Source organism: Megalops cyprinoides, chromosome 20 (assembly GCF_013368585.1).
Source record: "Megalops cyprinoides isolate fMegCyp1 chromosome 20, fMegCyp1.pri, whole genome shotgun sequence".
Taxonomy (NCBI): domain Eukaryota; kingdom Metazoa; phylum Chordata; class Actinopteri; order Elopiformes; family Megalopidae; genus Megalops; species Megalops cyprinoides.
The window spans coordinates 11985712-11998077 of record NC_050602.1 but is presented as its reverse complement, the minus strand read 5'-3'; the positions used below and the strand labels follow the sequence as shown (position 1 = coordinate 11998077).

The window sequence follows — 12366 nt, the reverse complement described above, 5'->3', positions numbered from 1 at the left end:
TTCACAGCGCACTAGGGCCAGAGATACTACACAAAACAGCTGTAGAGCATCCTTCTGAGTGACCCATTTCCCTCTCTCTTTCTCACTTTCCAGTCCAGATATGCTTTATGACCATACTTTATAGGGTTATTAGCAAAGCAATTAAGTGGTTAAAATGTTTGCAAAAATAATAACAGTATAATAGTCGTAATTTATTAATGTAAATGGGATCAAGTAATAATAATGGTCATAATCAAAAAAAGGTAACAAAAAGATGGTAAATCACATTTTTACAATTGTTGTTTCTTCTTGTTCTCTTTTCTCTTTCTAAAGTGGGCCAGTATGAACGTTTTTATACACACACACACACACACACACACACACACACACACAGTAGCATCACCCTCTGAATGCCCGATCATTAATCACAAGGAGCCCCTGAAGAGACCCGCAAGCCATGTGTTTCACCGAGTGCTTAAAAATAGCAGCTGTAAAAATTTCTTTTTGTAATAGATTTGCACAGTGGGAAATTGACGGTGTACTGTTCTAAAACACGATGTTCCTTCACACCCTGACCTCCACAAAACTGAAAACATGGCTTTGAGGTTTAGAGAACTGGACTCTGTACCAAAATTTTTTGGGTTGAATCCTGCGACCGCCTGATTTTGCAGAGCCTAAAATAATTTAGCCTTAAGCCTAGGCTGCTTTGGCCTGATTGTCTGACAAGAAAGAGCTTATTTTGTCTTCAAGAGTAGTGTCAGTCATAACTGTCCAAAAGGATGTAGTTTCAGTGGGATGTGGGATGTGGAGGGTGCTCCCTGGAAGACATGCAGCTGTTTCCTGCGGCCATGGATATTTCTGGAAACCTGTCCATTCGATGGGCTGAGCCCTTGCTGGACCCCTTACTGCACACACGCACATGCGCCAGCTCAATTCCAGCTGAAAGAAGAGTGGATGGGGGTTGGGGGTGCAGCTAACACAGAGGCCCATAAAAAGGCACCAAAAGCCACCTTGAACAGTGCACTGAATAGTCTTCCTCCCTTCCCTGCTAGTACCCTGTAGTACTGTTGTAGGGAGCACACACAGAGTCCACCTCCCTCTGAACTGAAAGCACATTATAGTGTATGTAACTGGGGTTACCTGAAAACCCAAGGACTCTCTCATGGGAGATGCTGTAATATTCAGTAAGAATGCATTAGTAGTGTACAAGGTTCAGGTGACAAGTGCAATGTCTCCTTTTCTCTCACTCAGGCTGCTTTGTTCATCTCCTCCACAGTCCTCTGTACATAACGAGCAGTGGATTTAAAGAGGACTTTTATAGACGATGTACTTTAAATTGAAAATGTCTTCAGTACTATGTTCGTGTTCAATAACATGGTCCTGTCCAATGCCATGTCTATTGTGCACCTTTTTTTGAGAGGGAGAGGCCCAGAAGAATCACAGCATGTGTGCCTGTATGTGTGTGTGTGTGTGTGTGTGTGTGTGTGTGTGTGTTATATGTGTTAATATATTCAATATGTGAGCCATTTTGGAGCTGAAGAGCATGACACACATGCACACCATTTGTACAACCAAATACACCACACCTGTCTGTCACCATTCATTTTTCCTTTTTTGGTGTTCAAAACATTGAAGAATAACCATTTTTAGAAACAAACTTTGACAACACCGAACTACATGACAGAGATTAAACACTTTTTTGCTTCCAGTTTGAGATTTGTGGCTCTGAATTGCAGGCACTGGTTTCAAAGCTGATGGACTTGCTGGCTGATTGAAGTGTCAGTGTTGTTCTTCTGTGACAATACAAGCATGAGCTTGGGCAACACCTTTCATTGAGGTTTATAATCTTGTAAAACAGCTCATTACCCAACGTAAGTAACTACAACAATCGGCTGAAAAGACAGAAACCCACTGAGGCAGACACGTGGGATGTTTTGCCAATTAAGATTTTGTGTTTCTTTGTGTTGCAGCAATCAGGTTTACAGGATCTCCATCAAAGCAAATGCACAAAAACCCTCAGAGAATGAGAATAAATGCATCTCTTAGTTTTGCCTTTATGGTAAAATGTTCTACCCAACCCTTCAATTTCTCAAAGGAAGATAAAGTGCTGTATCAACAGGAGAGATATGCTATATGAAAAGGTTCAGTCATCGTTAGTACAGGATTACAGTCTAATTTTTGGTAATGGTAGACATTCAGCAAGGATATATTTCACGCGGAAAAGGATTTTCTTGCCAGTCAGAAAGGGCATTTTGTTAAATTTAAGCATTTGCACAGTTCTTGACATGATTTCAATTCAGCCATGGCTTTGAGAATTACCGCAGTCCTGCGTAATTGGATTAAGCAATAACGACAATCTGCAGGCCCTTGATGGGTCCTGACAGTGTGAACAATAATCTGGAAAAGAAATTCACACTGAGCTCTTCCCATTCCTGACTCATGGGGATTAACAAGCCTGTTAGAGCAGTCTGGGATAAAAAGGTTGCATTTTGTTAGTGAAAATCTCACTTAACCTGCATGTATACACTTTCACTGCTTACAGAGAATGAGCAAGAGAGAGAAAACTGTCTGTGGTTTAATTATCGAAAGGTTCTGTAATTAGTGAAAACATTGATTCCTAAATTACAATATTCTCATCAAAAATCTTAATGAGATAATTCAGCCTAAGGGAACATTTGACTGTTACCTACTCTGCACTGAGACGTTTATGCTGTGCACTTCATTGGACTGGCAACTGTGCTTCCAGACTGTGGCTGCTCCAATATGGCTTCCTGAAGTCAAAAAACAGACTCAACAATAGGCTACAACCAGAAAACTGCAGACATCAAAGGATTACATTCTAGGTACCCTGTCAAAGGTAACAGGCACAAGATCCTATTCCTTTGATCAGATATTTTTAGGGTGATGTCATAATAATAATTAAACTGTGTTGTACATCTAGCTATGCACACATTAGAGCGACACATCTTCATTGTACACACCAGCATGCATTCTCCTGACTACTGAGTTTCTGATAGTAGAGAGTAACAAGGTCAAAGGATTTATTAAAACAAGTCTCATGATGGATCCTAGCCAGGTAGCTAAAATTCATGTGAAAACTTAATGAGTAGCTATTGCTGTTCCACTGGAACATTAAAATTGATTGGTTTCTGCAGCCACTGTGTAACTAAGAATCTTGGTGATTGGGGAGGGGGAGGAGTTCCAAGAGGGGTTGAGAGACCCTAACCTGGATTTTGTGCTTTAATGAATGCCACGGAAAGAAATTCAATCTGCTATTTCAAGCCGATCACGTTAATCCTCTAAAATCGCATGCACGATAGGTGATGCGCTTTGAAGGAGCAGAAACGATATTTGTTTCACCGCATTTGGGTGAGAGTTCAGAAGGAGTTAATTGAACTGATTTGTAAACACATGAAAAAGGCAGAAATGTGGACCCTAGCTTCCAGTGAGATTTCTATTTGGCTTGCACGTGGGTGGTGACGAAAGACGCAAAAATCTATAAACCGCCCGTTTTGAAAACGTCTTGATGTTCTTCAAATCATTCTGGGCTGGCTGACCATTTGAGCTCTGATCATGAGCTTGTCTGTTAACGTAACCCAGGTTTATCTCCTGCTGGTTTACGGAGTCTCAGCCTTGCCACACAGCGTTCGGTCAACATCCCTGCCCTCAGTCACGCCGATCGGCGTCGTCTACGGGAACTGTCTTCAGAACAAACAGACTCAGACCGACCCGCAGGTAGACGACAGACCGAGGATTCTTCAGCAGGTTTAGGAATGCGATATGCATGGTTCACACGGATAGCTTGTTAATTCTTAAAAAATATATATATTCTCGGTTGAATATATTGAATACAGGGGCAAGAAAGACCAGTTGTGTTACATCTAAATGACGTGTTTTATTCATTATTTGACAATAATGTCACAATAGTGTCACAACACAGCAGACTTAGTATTATGAGCCTGAACAGGAAATACTCACAATTACACAAAATGGAAGATTATTACACAATACGCATTTGAATGGGTCAGATTATAGTACAGTCTCATGTGGGGAGCCAGATGGGGCTAATTTTATGAAAATGGTGTAAAAAAATGGTACAACAACCTGGTGGATGCATTGCTGGGTGCATTTGTGCGGTTTCCCTCCCTGTTGCTAGTATAGGTATTCTGTGCCTCATCTTCAGCACTAACTGGATCACAATGCAATACCTATTTTCACTGTTTCACTTTATCCTGAGGCAAGCCAGAGGTATTACCCCAGGAAACCAAGGACATTTGAAGACATTTTATTGATAAGATAGTGTGCACAAACACAGGGAAGGCTGTTTGTGGTGTAAATTCCTTCTGTCATGGATGGAATGGTGGAATGTTGAAAGTAAATCTGATGAATCTGATGAATTCTCATTTTAAATGCTTTTATTTCTAAGAAGGAGGGGAGAGAGGTAAAGGAGAGAAGAGAGACTGTCTCTTTAAAAAAAAAAGAGGTCTTTCAGCAGCGCTACTTAGTTCAGGAAAACAGGAAGTGAAAGGAAAAGGCACAAGAGAGCACAAGCTGCGACTGTTTCAATTTCTGCCTGCTTGTGGGTGAAAACTGCCGGGCTTCCCCACTTCACTGGGTCTACTGGAAGAGGGGGCAGAGGGTCTGAGAAACTTCCACTTGGATTACACAGAGTGGGAGGGGTTCAAAGAGTGCATACTGCAAGCTGTCTGTTTTACAGGTGGAAGAGGACATGTCAGAAAAGGAGCTTAACCCAGACCACTACCCTGCTCAGCGTGCGGCCACTGTGGTGCAACACTACATCAACACACTGCATGGATCTCCCTACAAGTGGTTTGCAGTGGAGGAGGTTCAGAGTGCAACTGTACAGGTGAAAGCACAGACACACACACACACACACCTCTTTCAGGCAGCAGATGTCTTGACATCTCTTTGCTGTGTTTGACTTTTCTTGGCTCAAGATACTTGCGAGTCATTTTAAGATAAATTATGGCTGTGTGATGCGTGTTGACCGTTATTTCTTAATACCCTCTTACAGGAAATTGCCGAAAGAGGATCGAAGTACCGTGTTGCGTTTACAGTGGTGGAGATGGTCGGTAATGTAAGTCCAAGATATCCAAGATGCATTTCAGACTTCAGGGGGGAAACAAACGCTACTCATACAATATATAATTTGGAGTAACTGTAAGACAGGTAGTTCAGCTTCATATAGACACTGAGAGTTCAAGGGCTAGAATGACACATCTCTGGATGCTCTTATTTGTAAATACCGGGAGTGCTATTTGTCTGTAGATGTCACCACCATTACTTCATTAGAAAGAAATGTCTAAGCTGATATATGCTTCTGTTTTTTTTCCTCATGGTCCTGCCTAACACACATTGGAAGCATGAGTGCAAAGCCATAAGACAGGACACTGTGTTTTAGTAGACCGTTGTTCCTGTCTGTTGAGGCGTACTGCTTCTCTGCTTTTGACCCTGATTTAAAATAGGAGATCTAGTGATTCTATATCTGTGTTGGTTTTCTGCCCCACCCACAGCAGCCAGCAGGTGCGTGCTCAGCAGAGGTACTGTTCCCACATGGAGCTAGTCAGGCCCCGCCCGAGGTACAGCTCACTTGTGGGGAGCTGCTGAAGATTGACACCAGCACTAAGGAGCAAGCCTTCTACCTGAAGCTTAAGAATAACGGCAGCCTCGTGTCTGCCCAAGACATCCCAGGTACGCAGGCTCGCCTGTGGACAGATTTTTCCTCACCACATATTCAAGTCAACTCCTGGTCTGTGCCCAAGCTCTTGGATGAATCCACAACCCCTCCCCCTTAACCTTGCATCCTAGATATGTTCTCCGTCTGTCTTAGCCCCTGTGTGGTGGATCAATCTTCCCCTTGGGGTCAGAACAGCAGAGATGCTGGCCATCTTCTATCACAGGCTGAAGATCCTCCTCTTCAGACTATACCTCAGCCCACCTAGCCAAGCATGCTGTTGCATTCTGCTTGTGTGTAATTATTATATGGAGGTTTACCTGAGGATATATGTTAGCATTGTATGTGAGCTGGTATAGTCCCTCTGTCATGTATAATGTGTTGTATTTTCATATTGATCTGGGCTCATGTTTGCGATTTCACTACTATATTTGTCGCTGACACGTTTTTACATGCGGTTAGCAGTGTTCTGTTTATGCAACTTTTTATGACACTTCAACAGATGCACTTTGTAAGTCTCTCTGGATAAGAGCGTCCGCTAAATGACAATAATATAATGCTGATAGTGCCAGTGTGTCTGTGAATACTGTTAATGACTGTCTGGATGCATTTCATGGCTGTGAATGCTGCATTTATATTGGCAGCAGTTCCATTTCAATTCAGTCAATTCAGGGAATAAACCGAAATTCATTTCACGAGATGAAATTGTCCATAATTTTCTGTGCAGATTTTTTTCAATTAATAAATAGAAATTTCAGTTCCTGGATTGAAATGGGATTGACCCCAGCCCCAGATGCTGTGAGTAACAGGGTGTCCGTGGACGCCGTTGGTGACTGCGTCTGATGTGTGTGTTTAGACAGCTACGGCGACGTCGCCCCTGAGATGGAGCCCCTCTGGCACCTGGGGCGCGTGGCCTCCAGCTTTGTGATGTTGAAAGAGTCCAACGAGAACACGCTCTACAGCATGGCCCAGGTGGCCAGCGTCACACAACAGGTGAGCATTCTGAACAATGACCGACGTACTCCATGCACCACCACATGATAATGCTCGGTACAGTACCACCCTGTTAGTCAGTACAACATGACTGTGCAGTTGAATAACTCCTGCTCAGCATTGTGGTTAATGACACCGTAATATTCTCTTCTATAGAAATACTTAATGTTGTCATTCTGGCATCATACTGCAGTCTGTAACTGTAACGGAACAGGTCTTGGGTCCACGCACTCTGTATTATAAAGGTGACAGCACAGTATGTCCGAGGATGTCCAGGCCCGGTCAGAGACGCACAAACTTCTAGCCATTGGAGATTTTCTGAATCTCTCTCATCTCTTGGATTCCCAGGTGTCTGAAGGCGAGCAGCTGTTGTTCAGCTACCACGTCCTGCTCCATGACAGGGTGTCTGAGGTCAGTGAATCCTTATTGTAAAATTCGAGCCATTATTCTGGACATCCTCAGGGGACCAGTGAAATCTGGGAGGTGATTCATACTTGAATGCTTCTAGAGTGTCCATTGTCCCCTGTTTGTTTTACTTGACTTTATTCTTCTTGATATTTTCTCAAAATGGGATTACTGATTAATATGCAAGTGCTTATGCAAATGTTTTATCCACACAACATAAAATTAAATTTCTAATTAAAGAATTTTATTTATTTTCTTTGTATGATGTTTTATCCTCTAGGTCAGCGCTTCCCAAGCCTCTCCTGGAGGACCCCTTGTCCTGCAGGTTTTAGATCTCTCCCTGCTTCAACACAGCTGATTTAAATGATCAGTTTGTTATTAAGCAGCTTCAGGAGTTCATAAGTTGATCATTTCATTCAGCTGTGTTGGAGCAGAGAGAGATCTAAAACATGCAGGACAAGGGGTCGTCCAGGAGAGGTTTGGGAAACACTGCTCTAGGTAATGGATGTACTTGTAAGATTTTGCAGTGTCTAATGGGCCATCACTGTTCCAACAGGAGATATTCTGCTGGAAGATTTTTGTCTCCTGGTGTCCAGCAGAGGGTGTCACGGCGCTACAAATGGCAGCCCAGACACAATGACTGTTGTGCTCCTTCAGGTTACACAGTAGTGACTGATCCACAGCAACGACCACAAATCTCACTGACACAACAAGCAGCCCAACTCCAACCGCCACCACCGCCTTTTCCAGCTGAACCGCTTTGTTTGCAAGCTGTTGATGATTGCTTTTCTCTCTGAATTCTCTGTACAAAAAGTCATCAACTAATTCAGAGAGCTCAGAGTGCAGCAGGTACCATGACTTTGATGGGGCTTGTTCATACAGCTGAATACTATTGCTTCACTCATATTAACCTAAGAAAACAAGAGGGTGAACACTGCATTGAGTGTCAGTGCACTGCTTTACCTGACTGTCTGGAATCATAACTGCAGTGTTTACTTACATTTTTAAATTTTGTACGGCTATTTCCTATTTTCAAATAAACAATTAAATGTCTTTTCATATCAAAGTCACAGAGTAAGATAAAAATAGTTTGAATGGAATAACAAACACATCTACTAAATACAGGTCAGCTAAAGGGAAATAGTGTGGAATTGTTTTTTTATGTCTTATTTAGGGTTTGATCACATTTGTGATAGAAGGGGAAAGACTCATGCTGGAAAGCTGAATGTCACATATAAACATGGCTATGTTTGTTCTTATTTGAAAACTATGCTCAAAGTCAGTTCCTTCAACACCACTCCTAAACCACATTCAAGTGCAACTGTTCATGACCACTGCCAATACCAGAATTATGTAAAGCAAGCACTTTGTGAAATGGGTTCATGGGTTTTTCCATTAGGAATTTCTACTGTAGCGGTTCTACTGTAATGGTACCATGGACAGAATCCAGATTCTTGCACAGGTGATCGTAGACCTGAAGGAATCAGGAAACTGAAGCTGGGAGAACAGAGAGCTGCGGGGGGGGGGGGAAAATATGTTGCTCAGCCCTCAGACAGCATGTACTGCATTCCCACTGACAATAGGAGAATATAACTTGCCCCAAGCTAATTTATGATGGAATATGAATTAATATGACTGTACCCGGATGCTAACACGTCTTGTTAGCATGATTACTTTTACTCTTGTGGTTCCCCCATTGTAACTTTTGGTCGTGTACAAAACATTTTGTGACTGTGTTTTAAATGATATGTGTGGCTGACTTTAGCAGCCCTGAAAGGTGATTCTAAGTCAGGGAAATGCTCTTTTCTGACACCTGAAAATATCTCTTACAGCTTTCATTCAATATAGAGAATGTCATAGCTTTGGCCGAGTTCATAACACGGCTTCTTCTCTTGCTGCTCCATAAGGCAGTAGTCAGTCACCTGTCTGGGAGTGATGGCTATCAACAGGCATATTCATGCAGTAAGTCTAGATGTTTGGACTTAAGAGGTGCAGTTTCTTGTTTTTCATGATTCAGGAGGGGGAAATGGTGATGCTCAGCTTTCATCTGTGCCAGAGAGGCTTCATTGGAGGTGCTTTCCTTTTCTCATCTCCTAGCTCTTGTTTTGTAGCGCCAGTCTATCTAGGTCTGTCCTCTGTGAATCTGACCTCTTGGTCCTCAGGTGGTAGGCATTTTAAATCTGCCTCAGAGGCTGTCTCTTCCAGCAGGTTGTGACCACTGCTCCATTGGGCTTATGCAGAGGGGGGCACTAGCCTGCCTCTTTAGAGGGCTTGACACTGAGTCATTGTCAAAGGTCTCGTCAGCTTCTCCTTGCTGCTTATTTGTCTCTGGTCTGTACATTTAGTGTTAAAGGTGATAGTGAGATCACTGCAGAACTTCCTAGACAGATGACCTCCTAGACAGAGGATGGAAGAAATGTTGGAGTTCATTATCTGGTCATAATAAAATATCTGTCCTAACACAGAAAACAAATGGAAAATAAGAGAATTGTATGATGGGACTTTCCTACACTACTGAAAGAATGAGAATGTAACCATGGCAGACAAGAATTTGGAATCTACGCCATGCTGTCCACAGAGGCGTGCACGAGTATCTCTAACAGACTGTGGGAAGGAATTTGTGAAAATGTGCATATCATCTTCTATAACTTGACAAGAGTTGCCATTTAACCAAAGAAACTGAACAACTGCTAGTCCTTCAAACGTGCATCTATCGAAAAAGGAGTGTGTAACTCCCATAATGCAACACATTTTCAGTTCTTCAATTTTTTAACAATCATATAAACATGTGCAATTACAGTTATGTGCCTTCTCAGCTGGACAGAGTAAACCATACAAATGAACTCACAGAAAAAAATCCTTCAAGATTTTCAAAAAAGAGCAACAAATTAAAAACATATCATTGTGTTCTTTTAGATCCAAAAATATATTGCTTAGCTGTAATTTATCTTTATGATCATATTCATCCCAACCAAAATCTGAATGTTGGCAGTTTGAAAATGTTATTCACATGCCAAGTTCTTGCACAGACTATAGAATCAGTGGACTGAATGCGTGCTGTATGGGAAATCCAATCAGAGGACAGCAGACAGACTGCACATTAGAACACTCTCATTCTCTCTCCATCTCTCTCTGCCATTGACACGGTAAAGGTCAAAGCTGTCACCTTTCAAATTCATGGGGATGATTCATTCTGCAGCTAGCGGACCTTTGCTAACTCTCTACCAAGCTAGAGCTTATGCAGCCCAGCTGCGCGAGATAAAACTAGCTTCTGAAGGAGGAAAGGGCGCCTGAAGAGTGAGGGAGAATAAATGGATGAAATGAAATGGATTCAGAAAGGGATAAAAGCTGATCGTGCACACAGTCCATGGCAGAATTCGCTTTGTGGGTTAGCATGGTGGCTGACTTTTATGATGTCTGGGCTCCATGCGGCACTGCAGAGATTCCTGTTACCGCTCTTGTTTCCAGCATGCAGTCGGAGCAGTGGATATCTGTGCATATTCCACTGGAGCTCATCCTTGTTGCCTAGAGTGTGTGTCTGGTGTGACTCTGTCCTTAGACTCTGAGCCATTAGGAGGCATGTGCTCACAATGTTAGGGATTTGATAGATCCTGTGTGAGGAGATGACAAATTTATTTGATTGAATCATGTGTCTCCTTATCCACCCACCACATTTCACTGGACCCAAGTTTTGCATTTTGCATGCGCTTATTTTCCTTTGAAGACTGTCAGGTTTTCAATGTATAAAGAGGGAACAAAGAAAGTAAGATCATTTTTCATTGTAACTATGATGAATACTTCTGAGGAAGATACACTCTATTTCATTCTAATGGCAGCAAAGTGAAACAGGGAGCAAGCTGCTGGACAAGTGACCAATGGAGGTGTTGTAAATGGTCAGTATGTCATTTCAGAGGTACATGAGGAAAATGCTTAGGAAAGCCAAGTGTTATTCACTATTGTACTCCTCTTTAGATGGAAGGAAGTGTAATAGGTCTCTCTAGTGTCAAGATGAAGTATTGCAGATGTGGTGATCGGAAAAGTTTCAGTGTGCTTGACTTTCTCGTTCCCTGTCTTACAAAAGTGGGAGTTTTCAAATGAGTCTATAAACCTCATGCCAGATGGACACTTTTTGGCAGCTAAACATAAATATTCATTTAACTATGTACATTTACAGGTAGATTCTAGGGACACATATTTAGTTCCATGTGAAAGTCAGTCACCCTGGAATCAGTCTGTCAGAACTGAGAGGAGAAAGAAGTCAGGTAAATTCATTATCTTTTTCAGAAGAAACACTAGGCGGGCTTTACTGATGAATATGAATGGCTAGCAAAACTGATAATAGTGCTCGAGTAAAAACCATACTAAATGCTACAAAAGCAAAGAAAACATACTGAAATTGGTTATATTATACAGTACCAATCAAAGGTTTGGAGATCTAAAATACAAGATATGATTTTGATTTGTTTAACACCTTTTTGGTCACTGCATAATTCCATTTGTGTTATTTCACAGTTTTGATGTCTTTACTATTATTCTACAGTAAAATATGGAAAATAGTAAAAATAAACAAAAAAACTCTCTATGAGTAAGTGTGCCCACACTTTTGAGTGGCACTTTATTAGTAGTTTTCAGACCAGATGTAATGACCTGTCGGACCTCTTTATTAGGTACAGATTATGTATCATGAAAAACTACTATTATGACACCATCTCCTGCAGCCTACCACTCCCCAATAGGATTCTACACTGAGGCTCTCACAGAATTCAAGCCCTAACATGAACTGTCACATATGGAATTTACTGTTTCAGGATAGACCGGCATAACCCCTATTAAACTGCACCAATAATTTCATATGCAAATAAATCTTCTTAGATATACATTGAAATGCTAACTGTTGGCTGGAGTTTTGCTTAAATATAACTGATTTTTAACAACTTATTAAAACACAACAACAAAATGTAGCCTATTTTCCTATGCACATGACAAATTTATAACTTGTACACTTGTAGTATACTTGAAATGACAGGAAATGCTATTTTTTTCACATGGTAATACCACAAAAATGATGAAAGTATAGATATGTGTTCTACAACTGGCATAATGTAATAAGCTATCTGGTTGAGCAATATTACTCAAAGCTATTTTGCAACTTTAAAAATTGTGCAGAACAAGCAGTCTGTACATTTTTGTTGTTATAAGACATTGTTTTAGATTTTTGTAACCAATGGTAAAAAGAAATGGTAACAGAGAAATAAGATCATGATTATCGACTACAGCATAGGGGGTTCTTGACT

General features: G+C 41.4%; 1 protein-coding gene across 1 annotated transcript; it reads left to right on the top strand.

The window, feature by feature from the left end:
- Nucleotides 1-4529: 4529 nt before the first annotated feature.
- LOC118796145 (latexin-like) lies at nucleotides 4530-7816 on the top strand. Its single transcript, XM_036554994.1, has 6 exons — nucleotides 4530-4846; nucleotides 5015-5077; nucleotides 5514-5691; nucleotides 6531-6667; nucleotides 7016-7078; nucleotides 7629-7816. Exons 1-6 carry the CDS (start codon nucleotides 4709-4711, stop codon nucleotides 7710-7712), a joined length of 663 nt encoding a protein of 220 aa, XP_036410887.1. The 5' UTR covers nucleotides 4530-4708; the 3' UTR covers nucleotides 7713-7816.
- Nucleotides 7817-12366: the final 4550 nt, after the last annotated feature.